This window comes from Ailuropoda melanoleuca, chromosome 11 (genome assembly GCF_002007445.2).
Source record: "Ailuropoda melanoleuca isolate Jingjing chromosome 11, ASM200744v2, whole genome shotgun sequence".
Lineage (NCBI taxonomy): Eukaryota > Metazoa > Chordata > Mammalia > Carnivora > Ursidae > Ailuropoda > Ailuropoda melanoleuca.
The window spans coordinates 94,948,969-94,973,230 of NC_048228.1; the positions used below are offsets into that span (position 1 = coordinate 94,948,969).

General features: G+C 39.7%; 1 protein-coding gene across 5 annotated transcripts in view; it reads left to right on the forward strand.

The window, feature by feature from the left end:
- KCNIP4 (potassium voltage-gated channel interacting protein 4) overlaps window positions 1-24,262 on the forward strand; it is a 1,152,721-nt gene that overhangs the window by 1,114,138 nt on the left and 14,321 nt on the right. For all 5 annotated transcript variants that reach the window (XM_034672026.1, XM_019796537.2, XM_034672028.1 and 2 more), the window contains 2 exons: window positions 5,765-5,834; window positions 13,757-13,827. In XM_034672026.1, the coding sequence (XP_034527917.1) occupies window positions 5,765-5,834; window positions 13,757-13,827 (141 nt within the window). The remainder of the gene's footprint in view (window positions 1-5,764; window positions 5,835-13,756; window positions 13,828-24,262) is intronic.

Here is a 24,262-nt window from a genome sequence, read left to right on the forward strand (position 1 = left end):
TTCATAATTAGAGGAAACTGTATGTGGTGGGGAGGAAGACGTGTGCGGGTCCTTGTTGGACAAAAGGCAATAATTTCTCCAAGAATAAGAAGCTAACAACGCTTTCCACAAATCTCACAAAGTACAATTTCACTATATATGTGCACACGTGTGTGTATATTTGTAATCAATGTCCCCGGTTTTGACTGAATGGCTTCTTTTCACATGTGGCTGTCTTCAACACAGCCACGATAGATGGCTCTGGGAGGAAACAAACACTGCGTGTCTTCCCAAAGAAAGTATTTTCATGGATGGCTCACCAGAAGACCACTTCTTCAGTCCTAATAGAAAAAAGAAAAAAGGTAATAATCCAGAAGGCAAGACAACATTGCAATCAAAGGTCAGGGAAGTATGAGTTTGGTTCCACTAAACTTTTTAAATTCCATAAGAGCAAAACCGGAATTTTTTAAACTCAATCCTGTGTCCTCAGTGCCTAGAATAGTGCCTGATGCATAGAAGGTATTAAATAAGTATTTGTTGAAAGAACCAGCGAATGGATGGCTCTGTGAGATACTGTGATTCCAACAAGTTACTTAGTTTTAATTTCTCAGCCTTCACTTTCCTCATCTCTAAAGAATCACCACCTTTCAGGTTAGTGAAAATGTTAAAAGAAACTCTGTATGTAAGAAGGCCTTGAATACACGCTCGGTAAACAGCTGTGATGGTGGTGATGTGGGCCAGCAGATTGCCTTCAAAGCTGTCTGCATGAAAAACACACACATCACTTTATCCCTTGGAGGGATCTGTGCAAATGCCTTGATGACCCTGGTAATTTTCAGAATGATGATTAGATTCATGAGGGAAGCAAATTATTGCTGTTTATTCATGGGATCTGGTGTGTGTCAAATCCCCATGTGATTCTGGCCAGCAGCCCATCTAGATGGAAGCTTTCTCAAAAACATGCGGCAGGGGTACAGCCTGGTACAGCCTTTCTGGAAAGCAGTGCAGCCATGTGTGTGAAGAACCTTAAGGCCACTTAAACCTTTTGGTCTTGTGATTCTCCTTCTGGGTTAGTCACAAAGAAAGAACCCTACATGTGATCATATGTATGTGCTGGCCTATTAATTACGTCCTTATTCCTATGTAGTCTCCCAGCGCTGAAATCCCCTCAATATCCAACAATACGATAAATTCAATGGGCACATAATTAGGCCGCTATTAAAAATAATGATATGAAAAATGTTCCGGATGTATTGTTAAGTTAAAAATAATAATAAGATGCCTCAAAACAATAAGATGCAAAATTATTGTATTATCCCAATTTAATTCATATCAAATTGTATCAAATTCATATCAAAATTTTGTCCAATTTTATATTAATATGCTTAGATAAATTACCAAAATAGCTTTACAATAGTATAATTATGGGCAATTTTTATTTCCTTGTTCCTTTTTTTTTTTTAAGATTTTATTTATTCATGAGAAAGAGAGAGAGAGAGAGAGAGCTCGGCACGTGTGCCAAGTTGGGGGAGGGGCAGAGAGATAACCAGACTCTCCACTGAGCAAGGAGCCAGACACTGAGCTGGACCCCGGGACCCTGAGATCATGATCTGAGCCAAAGGCAGATACTTGGCTGACTGAGCCACCCAAGTCCCCTTCCTTATCCTTTTCCATAGGTAGCAAATTTTTGCAGAATAATCATTTTTTAATAGTCAGACAAAAAGTCATTAGAAAATATAATATGGAAGGCATGGGGCTTACAGAAGATTATAATAACTTCTCAAAATGGATGAGTGAGGCTTTCCTCACTTTCCCTAAACCTAAGAATTCTGCTACCTCTTGAATCCTTTCTCTTAGAGTGAAGAGAGCCTGATGAACGAATCCATACTTAGACGCATAGGATTTACTAAAGGTGCTTATTTAAAAATATCACCCTTAATGTCGCCAGGGGAATTGATATTGCTGAGTGATTTGATGATGGTCATGTTAAAGCGTCAGTGGGAGAACTGTCTCAGAGCACAGACACTTGGAGAATCTTTCAAATAAGCCTCTGAGACAGACAGTGCTAACCATTCACCAAGTCCGTGGTCCCGTCTTCTTCCTGGGCACACAAGGCTCGTCTCATTGTTTGGGGGTGACATATTGAATGATTTCTAACTGACAAAACAAGGGTGGAAATTATGTGGTACTTCGCACTTCAAGACCTGACCCATAAACACCTCTCACGGACACTCCTCAATGGTCCTTTTCTCTTTCTGGATGAGACTATCGCAGAGACTATAGAAGCCACGCTATGATGGCCAAGCTTCCATTAGCCTCAGGCCCTTAAAGACTCTAGGGAGAACCATCAAGTTAGATGGTTAGATGAGCAAGAAACATACTACATTCTTTTAAGCTTGTTATGTATTGGGGGGCTTGTTTGCTACTGTTACTGCAGCAAGAGTTAACCTAATACAGTTACATTGTTGAGGGTGCACATTTAGCTGTATACACAGCTTGATCAAATCCATTCTTGATGGAGAGGTGGAGATACCATTCCACAAAATAGGTGAGGGAAAACTTAGATAATAGATCATTTGTACCATTTCATAAATCACTAGAGTCCTATAGAATTTGGTTCATTTTTCTCTCCTGAAGGGAGTAAAATGCATTGCTTTTCCATAAGAACTCTAGAATAAACAAAAAATCATCATTCTCTGGACTGACTTTTATTTTTTTTTAAAGATTTTATTTATTTATTTGACAGAGAGAGAGACAGCCAGCGAGAGAGGGAACACAAGCAGGGGGAGTGGGAGAGGAAGAAGCAGGCTCATAGCGGCGGAGCCCGATGTGGGGCTCGATCCCATAACGCCGGGATCACGCCCTGAGCCAAAGGCAGACGCTTAACTGCTGTGCCACCCAGGCGTCCCTCTGGGCTTACTTTTATCTCTTTTGACTTGCTGTTGAACTTTCTTCTTCTATTTGGATATAGGCCCTATGAGGGCAAGACCTTTGATGGGTTTATTGCTGCTGCCCCACTTTCTTGAAAAGTTCTAGAATAATAAGCATACAATATGTATCGGTTAAAGATGTAAATTAATGTAATGAATGCAAGATGGGTAAAGACAAATTCACCTGGTAAGACTGACCACATAAAACTTGGCCAGGAGCTTCCAGATGGCAGAGAGGGTTTTGCCTGACACAGACATGTGATTGGACATAAAACAAACACATCTGAGACAGTCTCTTTCTAAATTTCATTTCACATTATAAGATGTAGCTATCAAACATGGCTAGAGATCAAAAGCAGCTGACAAGTTTGCTGAGGAAAGATGCCCCTTTACTTCCCATCTTCACCTCTTGCAAGAGTCATTTTACCTCCCAGGTAGGTTTCCAGCTTGACCTTTCACACCTGATGGCAGAGTCACCTAATTGCTCTCTTCTTTCTATCCCAAGCAGATGGCTCAGAGTTAAATTGTCAATAAATCACAATTTCCAGGTGTCAGAGGGCTCAACTACAAAGTACTTATTTGAGCTTAAAATTGGTCTGTTACTGCCAACTAAGGGTCATTTAGTCAAAACTTTTGCGTGATTAGCTAGATACATGCCATCCTTTTCTCCTTTTGAGGTTATAGCTGGTGGTTGTTTATCCTTTATATCTTAGGATTCCCTGGAGAAACTGAACCAAGAGATGTATCTATGTACAGAAAGAGATTTATTTTAAGTAATTGGCTTACATGATTGTGGAGGTTTAGCCAGTTCAAAATCTGATGGGGGAGACAGATAAGCTGGAGACTCAGGAAAAAGTTGGAGTTGGAGTCCAAAGACCATCTTCCATAGAACCAAGAAAAGCCAATGTTGCAGATTGGGTCAGAAGGTAGTGTGTTGGGGGATTCCCTATTGCTCAGGGGAGATTAACCTTTCTTCTATTTAGATCTTCAACTGATTAGATGAGGCCAACCCAAATTATGGAGGACAATCAACTTTACTCAAACGTTGTTGATTTAAATGTAAATCTCATCAAAAATTCCCTCACAGAAACATCCAGAATAATGTTTGGCCAAACACTTGGGCATCGTGGCCCAGGGAAATTCACACATAAAATTAACTGTAATAGTTTGCTTGCTTGCTTTTCTTCTCATTTGTTTTCGATTGCCTTTTCTTTGCTCCAATCCTCTTAGGTCCTTGGGGTCATTACTTTTACAAGGGTCATCTAATCCCAAACCTTGTGGTGATCTGGAGAGTCTCAAGCCCACATTCCAGCTCCCCATTGGCTAGAACGTGACCACAGACCCTCCAGTTCCGCCTCAGTGAATGTAGACCCCTCAGTCATAGGTCGATTATAATGATCAAACGGGAGAAATACACATTGACAAGCTCTGTAAACACAAGTTCACATTGAAGCCATTATTTTAAATTGTGTTTATATATCAAAGGTCCTACCTTTCAAGCCAATGAGTGGGAAAATAGAAAACTTCTCATGTAAGTCACCTTATAGTTGTAACTGGCTCTTTGGAATAAAGAAAGTTCAAGTCAATAAATCAAGTTCATTCATGAGGGGGCAATGATTTTAAGGGTTAAGAGACGCTTTAACACTGCACATCAGACGATTTTTTAAGATGCCAGGAACACGTGTCAAATTGAAAGTACACAGAATATTTGTTTCTCAGGGCAGGGAAGTTTGCACACCCCTGATGCCCCCCAGTGAATCCAGGGGAGGGCCAGGCAGCGTGGGAGCACCATGACAACTAAGGCAGGGGTGGCAGGTAAGGTGGGACTGTTTGTTCATGAGGAGCCCCTCAAAAAGACCGACAGATCTTATCACCTCCCTACAGTCAACCTGCAATTAATACCACATGCGACTATATGTGATTGTCAGTCTCCATTGCTCCAGGAGTCTCTACACCTCAGACTCCTGACCAGACCATTCTTTAACTCCAGAGAGTGGAGGAAGTTTTGCTCTCATCTTTGCCTATGATTCTCTTACTTAGTCCTCATTTTCAGTACCGAGACAGACTTCTTCGAACATTTTAGATTTCAGTTCCTTTTGTAGAAAATGCCCAATATACTCTGGGACGGGTAGCCTTGCCCTCTGTCCCACTAGGGACAATATTAGTGGTCCAATATTAGTGGAGTTCCCAAGGGCAGTATCCATCAGCCTTAAAAAATAACTCTGCCCATAGAAAAAAATGAGAATTCTTTACGTTCAGGCCTCTTTCTTTTCAGAGCCTCCTCTCCAAAAGTTAAAAAAAATCTTGTGGTTCTATCTCACTCAAGGTCACTCGTTACAAACCATGCTATTTTGCAATCCTGAACAAACCATTAACAGAAATTAGTAACTATTCCTGCTGGAACCGCTCCCAGATGGAGCACACCATTTTCTCACTGAACTAAAGATAATGTGGGTCCAGCAAATTGTTAGAGGGATATGGCACCAAGATCCAGCAGGGAGCACGTCAAAAGCATCTTGCAATACCATTGCCATATGAAAAACAATGTAATTTCCTCTTACTTTGTTGATAATAAACATTTGTGTTCTTAAAAGTAGCAGTGTGGTTTTTCATGTGTCAGACCAGCTTTAATATTTATAATATGCAAAGATTTTTACATCTGCAATTTTTTTTTCATTCTGTGGGAACCAGAACAAAGAAGAGTTTATTGTGTGTTTTTATTCTCTTTGAAAAATGGACGGATGGCTCACTGTCCTTGGTGCAGCTTTGCGCAGTACACAGTTCTGTTTCAAAATGTGCAAAAAAGCAGTTTTATGAACACTTTTCTCATATTGCTTCTCTACCACTTTCTTTAGGAATGTCCCAGTGGTGTTGTTAATGAAGAAACCTTCAAAGAGATTTACTCACAGTTCTTTCCACAGGGAGGTAAGTGCATATGTGGACTTGTGAACGTACTCTCCGTTAGAATTATGCTTGCAATCTTGAGTTTGGCTTAATCTTTTATGGCATGATTCTACATTTTTAATCGTTATATAGAAGAATTAATACACAGCAAGCAAGTGCATATAATTTCCAACGTATCATAAAAGTGAGCTCCTTACAAATTGTCAGCCGGGATTTCTCCTTCAGCGGAACACTAGAAGCAGTATTACTGCGTATCTCGTACTACGGCTCTCAAACGCACAGCGCCTTTGGACGATGACAGCTCAGTCCGGGATATGCCCCAAAGCTCTTTAGCATGCACTGTAGGTATCATTTGGTTCTCCCCACTCTCAAATGAGGACAAATATAATTATCATCAATTTTCAGATGTGAAATCTGGGCTTTAGAGAAGTTAAAAGGTTTGCTTAGGGTCATGCATCCACAATATGGCAGATAATGCCTTAGAACCTACATTTTTCTCGAGCCTCACCTAGTGTTCTTTCTGCTTTCTCTTTTAGGACTTCTTGCTATCACCTCTGCCCCCATGTCTGAGAAAGTTAATACCACTCTAAATATTAATTTAATTGTAAAGGAAACCAGGAACGCATAATGATAACACATACCTGTTAGAGATGAGTGAAGAGATCTATTTGCCCCTGAACCTTATAGGTTCTCTTTCAATCATTCAACAGGAGGCCCAGCTCAAATAGAGTCTACTGCGTGCCCAGCTATGTGTCAGGTGCTGATAATGTAAGAAGAAGACATGGTACCTGCCCAAAAGAATGTTCCAGTTGAGTGCCACAGATGGGCAATGTCGAAAGAAGGCATTAAGTGGGAAGATAGGGGTTTAAATCATAGCATTAACGAGAGCACTGGGCAGGCACAACTAGACCAGCTGAAGCCCAGGGCGGACATAAAAAGGAAGCCATGCAGACGAACTGACCTTAGCTGAAGTTGCAGCCACTCCTGACTCATCGAGTATGTGCCTGAGCCCGGCACACACTACCCCTCACCTCCCAGCTACCCGAGCTGTGACTCTCCCTTTTTAATGAATGTGGAAACCAAGGTGCGGAGAAGCTCAGTTTCCTTATCATCTTTGACTGCCTCCCACTGAAAGGAGCTCCCATCCTCTCACGTAACTACAGCAGTCTCTAAACTAGTCTCTGATTTGGACCGTTCCCCTAGCATGGTTTCTTCAGAGTAATCCAGTCAGGTGTAAGCCAGCTCCTGTCAGTGCTCTACTCAGAACCTTCCATTGCATCAGAGTCTGAGCCACACCTGGATAGAGACCTGTAAGCTATGATCTCTGGTCTCCTGTTCCCTGTCTCCTCCCCTCCCCACCCCCCCTGCCCCTTTGGCTCACTGTGTTCCAGCCATGCCCACCTCCCTGTAAGTCCTCAGGCACGCCAGTCAGGCTGCTGCTCAGGGTCTTTGAACCTGTCATTCCCTCTCCCTGGGATTCTTGTTCTCCCAAATATCCATCTCAATATCCCACCACCTTGACTCCTATTCAGATGCCACTTTCTCAGCAGGGCTCCCCCCATCATCTTACACAGCAACCCCTTAGACTCTCCCCGTGCCAGCTTTATGTTTCTATTTAGCACTCAAGAGCACCTAATAATACATATTTCACCTGTTTTTGTTGTTGTTTGTTGTTTCTTTCCTCACTAGAATGTTTTCTCCCAGGGACCAGAGGGTTTTGTGTGTTGTTCACTGCTGTGTGCACAGGTGGTGGAAGAGTCACTGATCGAGTAATTGGACTCGATCCTCAATTGTACTGTATAAGTGAGTGAAAGCAGGAAGGAACACAATGACACGTATCTCACATGGTGGCTGGGACGGTACAATGAAATAATATCTCCAAAAGGCATTTTGAAAGTATGCAACACTTAAATATTAGTTTCAGACAAAATTAGTTTCTCTTTTGGTTTTCAATCCATTTGGTCTTAGATATTTCAGTGGGCTGAAGACAATTCCGTGCATGAATTGTCAAAATAGACATTTTCATTTATGATGAACTTTAAAAGGAATTAAAGAGATTTCTCTAAAAAGAATTAAATTTTTAAAAAAGAATTAAGTTAGAATTCTGAGAAAACACAAGGTGACCCATTATTTCATGACCCATTATTTCATGACCCATTATTTCATGAATCAAGGTGACAATTCCCCCACCACCCATCTCATTACTAACAGCCCCAGGACAGCTATTGGACATAAGGCCTGATGCCCAGATTGTAATGGCTCCATTGTCTGCCTTAATAAAGAATTTGGGATATCATTTGATTAACTCATCTATTTCTAAATTATTGAAAAAGCACGGCATTTCTGAAGAAAAATCATGTTTACAATATAGCTAAGTATCTGTCATCATAAACAGTAATATCAAAGCATCTAGCACAAATGGAAGTCTTTAAGTTATTCTTTTATTATCTCAAGTGAAAGTTATTGCATGCTACAAATGGGATACAGCTCCACATTAGCAATTCATCTTTATTTGAAAAATAGCATTTTGGCATTAGAGAACATCTACTTAGGCACAATTCTTTGCAAATGATTCTTGTTGCAAAATCCAATGGGATTTGAGGGGGAAAACATCAGCCTTGCTTTCTTAAAAATTCTTTGATTATTCATGTTAATTGAACGGATAAATCTAAAAGTACTAGGCAATACTGAAGGAAATGACATATTTTAAAGAACAATGACTCACAATTTAAAAAATTAATATGGCACATGCAAATTGTATCTTATAGTGCTGCTAGAAAGGGGGAAATGTCCTAAGGAAGAACGTAATCTCTGATGAGAGGCAAATTCTTGTCATGGCCGTCCTCACACTTCTATGGAGCCATTTATTTAGATCTGAAAGCAACAGGTTTCTCATTATGAGCATGAACAATGATGGGTCCATAAATCACCACGTCTCACCATTTCCGGTAGGAAAATACTTTGTCTTCTCTACAGAAGCTCCTGCAATTTGTATTGTGTCAGGCTCTTAGTTTTCTCTACTGCTTAGCCAGATGGTTTACCAAACACAACCTGTTTGGTGTTCTGGATGTCAGCATAAGAGGATTGAGCAGAAGCTTCTTGTTCGTGGGCGATAAAGTATGTCTGCTAGAAAACCAGCTGAGAAGAATTGGATGGCTGGTTGGTACCCTTACTGGGATCATTCCAGCAATGATTTTTTCAACTCCACATACAGCGGAAACTTTAGCATGGACGCTCTTAGTTCACTGAGCATTTTAAAAGCTCATGAAAATTGCACTTTCCTGGGCTCCTCTTGCTCAAGTTGTAGGGATCAAAAGTAACTGCAAACACTTACTTTGGCTGTGCCAGGCACCTGCTCGCTATGAATGGAACAGATGAATTAGCTACAGTCGGAAGACTCTAAGTCAACAAATACCCATTGAGCCATCACTGTGTGTAAGACATTTGAGGCACTTGGATGGGGTCAAGGGCATAAAGATTTTTTTAATAACACTACCTACAGAATATCCTTCTTGTCCTAGGACAATATCTCTAAGGATTTTCAGGGTGATTTATAGAGGCCTTATCAAATAGAAACTATTATTCCTGTATACAAACCTGCTTTACCATAGAAAGAGTGTTTTGAATTGCATATTCAAATGCATTAAACTAATTCTATACCTTGTGCTTGAATTCAAGTGGGAGTAGGGATTTGCGGTAGGAAGAAAAAAATCAGCCAAACTGATTTCAATCCACAGACCTGGATTATGATAATCAAGTGTATTTGTTCAAATTCTCTGAAATTTATGTGCATTGGTAGCTTTTTCAGTCAAGGGGTTAGTTCGTATTATCAGTGTGGGTTGGAAATAATTGGGTTAAATTCATTGGACTAAGTTGGGTCCTGGGTTTGTAGATAGACTATGTCACCACCAAGGCCTGTGACTCAAATGGTGTATTTCTGTGGGCCTCAGGTTGTTTTGCAAATTGTGGAGCAATACTTTTATAACATCTATAAAATGTGAAACAAAAGAGTCCTCAGTTTTCTTTCTACTCTACACATCCTTTATTTCTAGGAGTTGGTGTTGGAATGCCATTACCAACTCTATCATTAACCAACTAGGTAATCTTAGCTTAGTCCCTTAAGGTACCCACAACCATTTTTTTTTAAGATTTTATGTATTTATTCGACAGAGATAGAGACAGCCAGCGAGAGAGGGAACACAAGCAGGGGGAGTGGGAGAGGAAGAAGCAGGCTCATAGCAGAGGAGCCTGATGTGGGGCTCGATCCCATAACACCAGGATCACGCCCTGAGCCGAAGGCAGACGCCTAACCGCTATGCCACCCAGGCACCCCCCACAACCATTTTTTACCTTTGTTAAATGTAGATAAACAACTAAATGGTATCCAAGATCCCTCCCTATCCTAAGTATCCATAAATTTTGTCCCCCCAACAATAAAACTTCCACATTTAATTTTCTACTTCACAAGGAAGATTGTAAGAAACTGAGGAAATCTCAACATGTCAAATTCAGGAAGTGTTTTTGCTATGTGTAAGGAAACATGGTCAAAGAAGACCATAAGGTCATGTGGAGAGAACAGAGGTCAACGTTCTATCTTTTGAGCTCCCAGCTGTACTGAAATCTAGAATCCGGGATGCCAGTTTTTCATTTTCTTAGTAGATATTTATTGAGTATCTAAAGAGAACAACCATCAGATGAAACCTGACCAAAGATGCTTTTGTGGACAGTTTCCCTTTTCTTCATGTATCTACCTCTGTGCCCAGCCAGATACTTCTGGTGCCCTAGCTCCTTCCTCTCATCCAGTCAAAGCTCAGAGCATCACTTCCCTTCTTCAGATACTTTCACAGTCTCCAGATGCCTGTCAGAAAAAAATCTGAACTCCAGCAGAATCCACAATGACCATTCATGACACGATTCTACTGGTCTTTATGGAGCAGAAAGTGGCATCAAATTAGAACTTCAGTCACCTAGACACACAATAGAGATTTCACAAAAAAACAAAACAAAACAAACAAACAAAAAAAAAAAACAGGAACTTTTTCAGGTGGAAATGTATTATATCTGTAAAAAATTTACTCACATTTCTTTAAGGTGGTTGTCTGTGAAACAATAATTATAATAGATAATATTTATTGAGCATTAAAATGTCCTTAGCACTATTCTAAGCACTTTGCATATTAGTATCTCATTTAATCTTTTTAGGATGACCCTATGAAGTACATACTGGTGTTGTTATTTTGTAGATGAGGAAACTGAGTCCCAGAGAGGTTCAATAACTTTCCCAAAGCCATGCAGTTGATGTTTGGGAGAGCTGAAATTCAAACCCAGGCAGTCTTACTTCACGACCACTAGTAACAACTGCTGTCCGCACAGTACATCTGGGCTGGAAAACTGGTTTAAATTCCAGGGGAATTGCCAAGGTATGTTTATAGGAACAAGGAGTCCTCTATACCACATCAGGGCAAACCCTGAGAGTGTCTGTCCTACGTGTCAAGCTCTAAAGCAAGAGTGACCCCATTGAAGAAGAAAGCTAATTACTGTATGTTCATGTTAGCTCATTTTTTTTAATTTAAAAAAAAATTGCCGACATTGTTTGTTCTGAGCCATTATTCATGTTGAGTCCTGCTTGCTAAGGTACCCTGATTGTCTAATAGGATACCAAGAGACCTGCTTAATGAAGCTCATTATAAAATATGCAAAATCTCTTTTTTTCTCCCTCGGAAAATAAGTTTAACATACCACCTGTCAACTCCTATCACCATAGGGCGCTAAATAGTTCAAGAAGTCTGTGTAACAGCACAGTTGAGAGCAAAACAACTTTGTGAATAAAAACAGGCTGCCAATTCTTGACAACTCTATAATGGAGCTTCCCAAGAATGGCACTAAATTGATTATAATCAAATCCCTGGTAATAACCCATCTTCAAGAGGATTTCTTTCTGCAACTCATCAATATTGTGTGGACATTCACTCTAGACACATTTATGGGACGTATTATTTAGACCCAACTGTGGTCCCTGTTTAGTTCATAGAGAACAGTGTTAATAATTCATATGTTTATTTATCTATTTTTTTAAAGACTTTATTTATTTATTTGACAGAGAGACAGACAGCCAGCGAGAGAGGGAACACAAGCAGGGGGAGTGGGAGAGGAAGAAGCAGGCTCCCAGCAGAGGAGCCCGATGTGGGGCTCGATCCTGGAATGCAGGGATCATGCCCTGAGCCGAAGGCAGACGCTCAACGACTGAGCCACCCAGGCGCCCCAATAATTCATATGTTTAAAAATAAGTGGTTTTATATATCATATTTAAAGGTGAGAGGTAAAAGACAATGCCACCATCATTTTGAGAACCTGAGTGTACAGTCTACCGTGTGAAGTATATGGCCTTAAATAGCATTTACCACTGGGGTGAATCATTCAGGAAAAACTATCCATAGTGGGCCATAGGTGCCTGAGAGGTGAGAGGGAAGTTTTTATGACCTCTGACCTCCCTTATTTGGGAAGGGCGATTCTCTCCTCCTGCTACTGTGACTTACTTCCTTGACAGCCTTTAAAAAAAGCAATTTACAAAGTAAAAGGTGAATAAAAGTTTTGTTCAATCCCAATAAAAAATAAAGGTTAAAAGTTATAAAATAGTAATAGAAGAGATTTTAAACAGAAGATAAAAGGTTGGAGCCAATGAGCTAAAAGGTTACAATTTTTTTTCTAATATAAAAAGGTTAAGGTAAAAAGCTAAAACCATGAGATGAAACATCTAAAATAATCAAGTAAATTTGATCAAGGGTCAAGCACAGAAGCACTGAAAAATGAAAATTGCACTAAGAAAATAGCAAGAAAAAAAATATACTTTTAACATGAAAAAGCAGAAAGCTCAGAGATGAAGGGAGACCACGGAGAAAAAGTAGAAGAGGGAAGTGGTACAACCCACTGGAAGCAAGTTCAGTGGGAGTGCTGGATCTCAGATATACCCCGGGGTTACGAGGCAGCACTGTGAGGCGCTGGGGACAGAGCCCGGTCCCAAACTGCCCATGGTTACCCAGACCCGCGACTCTCACCCACGGCCCAGCAGCCCTCAGGACCCCATACTCCCACCATGGCCACAGAAACTTCTCAAGTCACTCCTGTCCCCAGTTCATCAGGCCACTTCACTGGCTGTGGACTAGACTGGTTTCCAGTCAGAAGGACTCAGTAATATCCCGCTTTACTCCTAATTGACTGTGTGACTTTGGGCAAGTTTCTTAACCTCTCTGAGTCCCTGTCTTTATCTGACTTGTAAAAACGATGAACAAATTCATAATAACAACACTAAAAATGTCAATTCATGTGTATCTCACTGTTAGTATTGTTTTTAATTAATTTATTTATTTTAGAGAGCGAGAGAGCGAGCAGGGGAGGGGCAGAGGGAGAGGAACACTGAGAGAATCTCAAGCAGATTCCCAGATAGTGCTGAGCACCCCTGGGTGCTTGATCCCATGACCCCGAGATCACCACCCTCGAGGAAATCAAGAGTCAGATGCCCAAATGACTGAGCCACCCAGGCACCCCTCACTCTTAGTATTTTTGCTATTCTCCTTATATAGATAGCCCCTGCCAGGCACTAAACAATTTCCAGATGCATCTTACTTCACCCTCACACCCACCTACGGTGTCATCACTCACCGCAGCGCCAAGAACATCACCCAAGACCCCCAGGCGCTCGGAGCATTTCCAGCTACAACCTTACAGAGAACGGACGTCATCAATGGCCTATGTGTGAGGAGCTCACGCTCATGAATCTCAAATTATAATCCTCTACTGAACAAAGGTGCACAGCCAGGAAGAAAGCACAAGTAGAGGAGACGGAGTAAATGTTCCTAAATAGAAGGAGGCTTGGGCATGCTATGCCAGTCTTCTGGAGGGTGTTGAAATGCTGCCTTAATGATATTCCCTTTTCAACATTTCAGACTCGACAACATACGCGCATTTTCTGTTTAATGCGTTTGATACGGACCACAATGGAGCTGTGAGTTTTGAGGTAAGTCTTAGACCTTTTTTATATATGATTTGACTTTAGACACATTGCAAGAGATTTACTCTATTTACAGGGGAAATCTGAGTTTGGGTGGTTTAATAACATTTTTTTTCTTTTTGAGACTTTTTTTATTATTATCGCTGTTGCTATTATTGTAGAACACTGAGCAGATCTACCTTTTTAACAAAATTGTGTGTATTACAATGTTGTTGACTATAGGTACAATGCTGCACAGCACATCTCTAGATTTATTCCTTTTGCTTAACTGAAACTTTATGCCCATTAGTCCATTTCTCCCTGCCCCAGCCCCCTGCAACCACCATTCCACTCCTTGATTCTAGGAATGTGACTATTTTAGAGACCTCGTGTAGGTGGAATCACACAGTATTTTTCTCTCTGATGACTCAGCGTGTCCTCTGGTTCATCCACGTCGTTGCATATTGCAGATTTTTTTTCTTTTTAAAGATAAATAGTATATTCCATTGCATGTATAAACCACATTTTCTTTATCCATTCATTCATCTATGGACATTTATGCTGTTTCCACATCTTAGCTGTTGTGAATAGAGCTGCAATGAATATGAGGGTCTAATATCTCTTTGAGATCTCGATTTCAAATACTTTTGGATAATTATCCAGAAGTGGGATTACTGGATCACATGGTATTTTTATTTTTAATTTTTTTGAAGAACCTCCATACTGTTTTCCACATAGTGGTTGCACCGTTATGATTCCCGCCAACAGTGTGCAAGTGTTCCAGTTTACTCACATCCTCAATACTTTTTATCTTTCATTTGTTTGGTAATAGCCATCCTCATGAGTGTGAGGTGCTATCTTATTGTGGTTTCTATTTCTATTTCCCTGATGATTGGGGATGTCATGCATTTTTTCATATACCTGGTGGCCATTTGGATATATTCAGAGTAATGAACATTCAAGTCCTCAGCTCATTTTTTAAGTTGAGTTGTTAGATATTTACTATTGAGATGAAGGAATTATTTATATATTTTGGAGATAACCCTTTATCGGATACCTGGTTTCCAAATATTTTCTCCCATTTTGTAGGCTGCTTTTTCATTCCACTGATTGTTTCCTTTGCTGCTCAGAATAGTTTAGCACTTGTTTATTTAGTCTTTGTTGCCTGAGCTTTTGGAGTCATATCATGAAATTATTGCCAAGACCAACATCATGAAGCTTTTCCCCTGGTTTTACTTTTAGGAGCTTTATGGTATCAGGTCTTATGTTTAAGTCTTTAATCCATGTTGAATTGATAATTGTGTATGGGATAAGGTAAGGATGGAATTTCAATCTTTTGGGTTTGGGTATCCAGTTTCCCTAATACCATTTGTTGAAGAGACTATCCTTCCCTTTCCCCATTGTATCTTGACACCCTTGTCAAAGATCAGTTGACCATATATGCATGGATATACTTCCAAGCTTCCTATTCTGTACCATTGGCCTATATGTCTGTCTCTATGCTAGTTTCATACTGTTTTGATTACTATAACTTTGTAATACACTTTGAAATCAGGAACTGTGATGCCTTCAGCTCTGTTCTTTCTCAAGTATTGATTTGGATTTCTGTGGTCTTTTGTGGTTCCATATGAATTTTTTCTATCTTAAAAAATACCACTTGGGGTTTTGATAGTGTTGTAGTGAATCTGCAGATAGCTTTGGGTAGTATGAGTATTTTAACAATATTAAGCCTTCCAACTCATGAACGTTTCATTTGTTTGTGTCTTCTTTAATTTCTTTCATCAGTGTTTCACAGTTTTTAGTATACAAGTTTTTCACCTCCTTCGTTACGTTTATTCTTGTTTTTTATTCTATTCTTTTTTGGTGCCATTAAAAATGCGATCATTTCCCTAATTTCCGTCTCAGGTAGTTCATTGTTGGTGTATAGAAACACAATAATTTTTGTATATGAGTTTGTATCTTGCAACTTTATTGAATTTGTTTGTTCTATCAGTTTTTGGTGTAATTGTTAGGATTTTCTATATATAATATCATGTCATCTGATTTCTTTTTCTTGCCTAATTTCTCTAGCTAGGACTTCCAGTATTCTGTTGAATAGAAGTGGCAATATTGGGCATCCTTGCCTTGCTCCTGACCTCAGAGGGCAAGTTCTCAGTTTTTAATCATGGAGCATGGTGTTAGCTGTGGGCTGGTCATATATGGCCTTCATTATGTGAAGATGCTTTCCTTCTATTCTTAGTTTGTTGAGTTTTTGTCATGAAAAAACATTCAACTTTGTCAAATGCTTTTTCTGCATCTATTGAGCTATCATGTGATTTTTCTTCTTTATTCCGTTAATGTGGGATATCACATTAATTGATGTTTATATGTTGAAACATCTTTCCATCCAAGGGATAAAGATTACTTGGTCATGTTGTATGATCCTTTTAATGGGCTGTTAGAATTTGCTGGAATTTTGGTGAGGATTTTGCGTGTATATTTATCAATAATATGAGCCTGTAGTTTTCTTTTCTTGTGATACCTTCATCTAGTTTTGGTTCCAGGGTACTGCTGACCTCATAAATGAGTTTGGAAATATTCCTTCCTCTGCAATTCTTTGTAAGAGTTTGGAAAGGATTGGTATTAGTTCTTTAAATGTTTGGCAGAATTCACCAGTGAAGCCACGTGGTCCTGGGCTTTTTTTGTTGAAAGACTTGATTACTGATTCAATCTCCTCATTATAGGTCTGTTCAGACTTTCTATTTCTTTATGATTCAGTCTTGGTAAGTTGTATGTTTCTAGGAATTTATCCATTTTTTTTCTAGGCTATTCAGTCCACTGAAGTAGAATTGTTTATAGCAGTCTCATGATTCTTTTGATTTCTGTGGCACCAGTTGCAATGTTTTCTCTTTCACTTGTGATTGTTTTATTAATTTGAGTCTTTTCTCTTTTTTTCTTAGTCTAGCTAAGAGTTTGTCAATTTTGTTTGTCTTTTCGAAACCCCATCATTCAGAAGCACAGGTGACAGTCTGGATTGCAACTGGCATCTTTAGTGGGGGAGTGCAGTCTTGTAGGAATGAGCCCTTCACCTGTGGGATCTGGCTGTATTTCCAGGTAGAAAAGGTCAGAGCTGAGTTAAATTGTAGGATACCCAGCTGGTGTCAGAGAATTGTTTGGTGGTGTGAGGCAGTTATACACACACACACACACACACACACACACACACACACACACACTACATTGGAATTGGCTACAGAATCATTAATATGCATAACAGAATCAAGATAATTGGGAGTGATACACTTTGGGGGAGGTACAGCTTATATGTGAGCAGAAATTTCAGTGAGTTCCATGATAAAGGGCAGATGATGGAATGGGATCAATAAGGAAAGGTACCCATAGGGATGTATCAAGGAAGCCTGCCCATAGATTTGATGAACTAGGTATGAAGGACAAGCACGAGCTAGTTAAGAGTAAGGGCTCAGGATGGGAAGCAATGGGGAGTGAGTCAGAAGCAGAAGCCTGGGAATGAAGAGAAAACATTTGTAAATCACCTAGAAGTTAGAATACATAGGGAAAAGGCCAACAAGGAAGACTGGATGAGGAGGCAGAGGCCAGCTTCTGACCTGTCTGAGGCAGGATGCTAAGGAGGCTGGATTCTCTTCTGGGAGGTGAGAAGTCCTCGAAGAATTTTCCGCAGGGAAGTCATGGGATCAGGACTATGTTTCTAGAAAGAAGAATTCCACTTAGCAGCTCTGTATTCCAAGAATCCTGACAGGAGCTAACTTAAGCCCAAACTATAATTGAGGCATTGGCGATGAGAAAAGTTTAAAAGATATTATAATTAAATTGATAGACTTATATCTCAGCAAAACCTGTCATGTTTAAGGGGGGAAAGTCAAGTAGGCATCACCAGCTATCTGGGAGCATGGGTTTTGAGGAATCAGGATGAGAGAAGAAAGTGCCACCTTCTGAGCTAGCCACTCAGTCAGTGGCCCCAGAAGCAGGGTTCCCAGGGCAGCAAAGTGTCTCCTCACATGTACTAGGTACTCCTGCAGACTGAGTGCACCTAAAATAAAGACTCTAGGCCAGGAAGCTCAACATGGCATGTCTTATAACTTAACCAAGAAATATCACTGCAGAGAGAAGAGTAGAAGCCAGCAGTGGCTAAGTAGAAGGTTCGGTAGACCAAGAAACCTGCAGTGGTGAAGGCAAGGGCAGTTGGGTTTGCCCTGGATGTGGCAGTAGCAATGGGAGACATCACAGGTAGCATCTGTAACATTTCTTCCATTGATGGCAGTTTATGATCACCCCGTGATAATCTTGTGTTAGTATTTCCTGCACTTCAGCAACAAGATTAATTCCAGCACAGCCTTAGTGTAGCAATATCATCGAAGTCAATGGTTCCAGTTCACCTAATGAAATCTTTCATAGTTAGTTTGCAGAAATCAAGTAGGGTAAAAAATAGTAATGATTTCATTACTTGAAATTACTTATGTATCAGAAATGTCCCATTAATTACCTATAGTACATTGTATCCAATTTCAACATGTAAATTTAGTCTGGTGTTAATGATATGGGACCATGCATAACATTGCTATTATAATATTTACGTAAAATGCTGGTAATTGTGGTGAACGTTGATTATAATTTGGGAAATTAGTTGTAATGACTATATATTATAAGCATGTTGGTAATATGTCTTTTCCTTTAAAAGCAAACTAATGGCTGAATTAATAAATGTTAAATCAAAATCAAATTTAACACTAGGCTATTGTAACTATTTTTCTGAATCAATTAGCTACCTGAAAAGTCTCTAGAAAATGATTAGGCAATGAACATATTTTGAGTAACAGTAGCATCCTGGGAGGTATAGCAGAGACCATTCTGATTCTACAATAAAGAGAAAAGGAAGTTTTCTACTTAAGTTGCTTAAACCCAAAAGGGCAGAGTGAATAAGATGAGGGAGCGAGGAAGCGAGGTGGCACCTGCATCTAGCTATGACTGGGCCTAATCCCCTCCTTGCCATTCAGTGGCTGTGAGACCCCAGGCTGAGAATTTAAACTCTCTAGGCCTTAGTGTTCATCTCTGTAAAATATCAGCAAGCAAAGCTACTTTACGGGGGAATGTAGGACTGAAAAAGTACTAATGTCAGTAAAGGGCTTGGCTCTTTTTGGAGCCTGCCTGGCACCAAATACATGCTCGATATTTATGAGGTGTTACTATAGCAGTTATTATACAGGACATTTTTCTAACAAAGCCAATTAATAATGACATTGGTCATCTTGTTAAACAATAATCTATCATTGACCACATTCATTCAAAGGCTAGATGATTGTTCTGTCCATGATGCTATGAAAGATAATTCTGCATCTCACCATATAATAAGTACTTACTGTGTGTCAGTCACTAATATTAAGTGTTTAAAAATAGTATTAGCTATACACAGGAATAATAATTGACTCTTGTTTAGAACTCATTTGAACTCATGAGTCAGGCAATTGCTCTGAGTGCATTATATATACTAGCTTAGTTCATCTTCACAGGTACCCTTATTACCTCCTTTTTAGCAAACTAAGAAAGGGCATCACTGAAAGGGTTAGCAACCTGCCCAAGGTCACACAGCTAGAAAGTAGGAGAGCCAGGATTCAAACTCAGGCAGTCTGGCACCAGAATGCAACTCTTAACAACTGTTATCCTGCCTGAGAGGTGTATATAATCCCCAGCCCCTCATCTGAAATCTTCAGAGCCAGCTGAGTTTTGTTATTCACAGCCTTGCGGATTTAAAGAAGTAATGCCCTGAGTACACTATTCCATATTATTTAATGTCTCTGGTCGGGTCTGCAGCATGCTATAATCAAATGTGTAATATTTGTGTGGTGAAATATGATACATGATAAGCATGGCAGGGACTGCTAATGATGACCAATGCCCATGTGCTCCACTCAGTGATCACATGAATAGGCCATAATCCCAGCCACCCCTGCAGTTAGGTGGAGCCATGACTGAGATTTTACCAATGAGATGTGAGTAGAAGTGACCACGTCTCCTTCCTCTCTTCTCCTCTGTGGGGACTATGAGCTCACATATTTCAGTTGGCCCAGCAACAAAGTAGAAAGGGCCCGGATCTCTGAATGACTGCATGGAACAGAGCACTCTCACCATTTCACTGTGTGTGAGTGAGAAGTAAGCTTATATGGTGCCAAGCCACTAGGATCTGGAAGTACTGGTAGAGCTGTTAGTGTCCTCTGATTAATACGATATAGACAGATTAGATGATAGATAGATGATAGATCATAGACTGGTAGATGATGGATGGATGGATAGATAGGTAATTAGAAATAGATTAGAGACAGTTTTATGTCAGTTCATTTCAAGTTTTGGCACCAGTGAGTTTGGCACTAAAATTTACGAATCAGGGTTGAACTGCAACTCTGCCTAAGTCTCTAAAACCTGTGGTTTTAACCAGATGTCATCAAACTTCTCCGTATAGAGCCAAATAGTAAATATTTTGGCTTTGCAGGCCATACGGTCTTCATTGTATCTACTCAATTCTGCTGTTGTAGCCACACACAAATCCGAAGTAAATGGGCATCACTGTGTTCCAATAAGACTTTGTCTACAAAACAATATGAGCCATATTTGAGCCCCCGGGCTATAGTTTTCTAAATCCCATTCTTAACCATTTCAATAGACTGCCTCTTCCTCCAGAGGGCCTGAGCCACAATGTTTGCTAGATGACATCTCAGATGGCACTCTATGATCTGATTACTGATAGTATCACCTTTTTATCAACTTTCACAATTCACATTCAATCCATCCCATCCACAGAAATCACTGATTACTGATGACACAATTGTTGGCTACATGATCAACTCTGAACCGTTACCACTATTTCAACAATTACCATCTACCAACCATTATCACCATCAGGGCAATGCATACCTCTGAGCAGGTCCCGAATGGCAAGTTTACTTGAATTATTGAGGCTGACTTAAAATAATGTTTTCTTTGGAACAGTTCTGGAATAGCTATACCTGCTTCCTGTAGGTGACTGATAATTTGACATCAGAGCTACAGTTCAAAGCTTCAAGAAAACACCATTCACTGACAATCCAATTCATACCGAATAAAATATGAGTGGTACTGCCTGGAGACATTATAAACCTAAAAAGTAATCTCTTTGTCATTCACAGTGATGAGAAAAAAAATGTTTTTCTCCCAAATATCATTTATGGTTATGGGAAAACTTTCTTTTTAGGATGAGTCATTTTGTCAAATTAAATAGCTATTTTCAGGGCACTTGGGTGGCTCAGTTGGTTGAGTACCCAACTCTTGATTTCAGCTCAAGTCATGATCTCAGGCTCCTGAGATCGAGCCCCACGTCAGACTCCGTGCTCAGCAGAGTCTGCTTGTCCCTCTCCCTCCCCTACCCCACCGCTTGCACACACTCTCTCTCAAAGTAAATAAAATATTAAAAAAACAATAAATAGCTATTTTCTTTTGAGATGTCAGACATCAGTGGGAATTATTTAGGCAATGTTACCAAGAGGTATAAAATTCTGATTTTATCACATTTAATAATCATTAGGGTTTATCCTTCTCTTATCTCTCAACACATACACACACACTTACACAACCTGTACACATAATTCTGTTCTCCTTGTCCAGTGCCCATTCCAGGGAGCTACTGAAAGGGAAGTGAAAGGTAGACTCAGAAGTCTTCTCATTTCTTTTATACATTTAACAAATACTTATTGAGCATGACTACGTACCAAACACTCTTCAGGGTGCTGGCTGGGGACATAACAGTGAACAAAAGACGCAAATCTTTGTCTTCATGGAGCTTATATTCTCCCATTTTCATAGAATCCAACTGTTCTCACAGTTGTGTCTATTGCCTGGGCCCCATCCATACTTTTTGTTGATTCCCAGGGAATCTGACCAAGCCACGTGTTTCATGGTTTTTCTTGTCATCCATCATTCTGGCCTGCTCCTTCCCTGTGCTCTTGCCTAGTCTTGCCATGGGGGTGCCCAGCTCCTCCTGCATTTGCTTACCTCTTCCTGTAGGCCCCAAGGACATGTCCTTTAAACCCCTCATTGCACATGCTATGATGTGAGTAACAGCAGATTATTACAAGACAGACAAGAAAAGCATACAACAAATACCTTTATCTGACAGATTGCAGGTTAGATTCCTTTTTTTAAAATTCATTTTTAATAAAGGTTTTTTTTTAATTTTAGACAAGATTTACATTTACAGAAAAATTGCAAAGATAGTACAGACAGTTCTTATATGCCTCTTATCCAGTTTCCCTATTATTAGTATCACATTAAAATAGAATACTTGCTACAAGTAGTGAATTAATATTGATGCATCATTCACTAAAGTCCATGCTTTCTTCAGATTACCTTAGCTCTTACCTAGTGTCCTTTTTTTTGTCCCACCATCCTATGTAGAATACCATATTAAATTTGGCCACTACGTCTCCTTAGGCTCCTCTTGGATGTGACAGCTCCTCAGATATTTCTTGTTTGTGATGACCTTGACAGTTTTGAGGCGTATGGGTCAGATGTTTTGTATAATGTCAGATTTGCTTGATGTTTTTTTCTCATAATTAGACTGGAGTGTATGTTCTGGGGAGAAAGCTCAAAGAATTAAAGTGCCATATTTTATCACATAAAAGCAAGAGTACATTTTATCAACATGAGCTATGACTGTTGATTTCTCTTTTTCCCCCTCTTTCCAAACCATACTCTTTGGAAGAAAGTTATTATGCATAGCCCATACTTAAGGATGGGGGAGTTTATGCTCCACCTCCTTGAGAGAATATAATTTACATAATTTACTTGGAATTCTTCTGTCTGGGATATTTGTGTCTTCTCCATTTATGAATTTATTCAATAAGTCATTTATATCAGTGTGGACTAATGGATATTTATTTTGTCTTTTGGGTTATAATCCAATATAACCCTATTTATTTTGTTGCTCAGATTGTTACAGCTTGGCAACCGGGAGCAATTTCAGTTGACTCCTGTGTGTTCCTTCAACATTCCCCTATCACTGTGGTTGTTTCTTCTCTTTTGTTTTGTTTCTTTCATCGCACCCTTATTTTCTGGCATTGTAAGATGCTTCAGGCTCATCTTTTGTCTTCCCTGCCCCAGTTCTGAATCAATCTCCAACTTTAACATCCAGCCTCTATGGAAGCTCCAGAAATCTCATCTAAAAAGAACACATGCTTGGAGTGGGGGAAGAGGGTAACAGGCCGATGGGTATTAAGGAGGGCACGTGTTGCGATGAGCACTGGGTGTTATATGTAACTAATGAATCATTGAACGCTACATCAAAAACTAATGATGTGCTATACAGTGGCTAACTGAACATAATAAAAAAATAAAAGAACACATGCTAGTCAGTCAGACACAGGGTTCAAATGTAGATTTTACTTCTAGCTCTGATGCCTGGGACGGGTCCCTCATTCTCTCTGTGCTTAAACTTCAATGTAAAATGTTAATAATCATGATAGACACCTCACAAAATTGTTGTCTGATTAAATGATGGATTTAAGGAGTTTTGAAAGTTACACGTCACATAGAAAATGCTCCGTTAATGTGAGTGACCCTGGTTGACATCTGGACAGTCTCAGAGAATTGATCTCTCTCAGTCTCAGTGTTCCTGGGCATGGAAATCTTGGGCTTCTTAGCTGAACTTCTTACAGCTTTCATAGTCACACATATATTTGCATACTGACACACTTTTGTAAAGAAGCTAAGGCTATTTTCTAATTCATTTATGAAGTAATTTTAGAGCAAGAATTATGAACTCCTGGCATTCCTAATGTTCTACAAATGTTATTAGGGAGTAGATGAACTGCAATCACCATGAGTCACTATTTCCCATCACCCCACAGTTCTGTCCTACAGTAGCAAGAGAAGAGATACAGCCTGTGTTTATATCATACTGTTCTGTATAACCACAGCCCATTGCTTCAGTTCTAGTCAAAATGAGGCCTAGGCTTTGAGTCAGACGTTTGGGTTTGATTTTTAGCTCCCTGCTCACTGGCTGTATGCCTTGGCTTGGTCACTTGCTTTCTCTGAGCATCTCTCTATCACATAAAGGCAGCAATACCTACTCCCTATGGTTGCATGAGGCTGACATGAAGTAATGCTCAGAAATTGCCTAACACAGGGCCCCACACACATCCATAAACTGTAGTCACTATTACTATCAAATTTCAGTGTTCCCAGGACCCAGGAGTTCTACTCCTTTCCTAAGGAAATAAGTCAAAATGATGGGAAATAGAGAAAAATGTTTACACAGCATCATTTTTAATAAAGAAAATTTTTAATTAATTTACATAGCCACCCGTAGGAAGTATGGTTAAGTAAATCACAATATATTCGTATGAGAAAGCAATGTTTCAAACTTCAGATTACAATCATTAGTAGGTGGTAAAATTAATTTAGAGATTAATGACAAGAA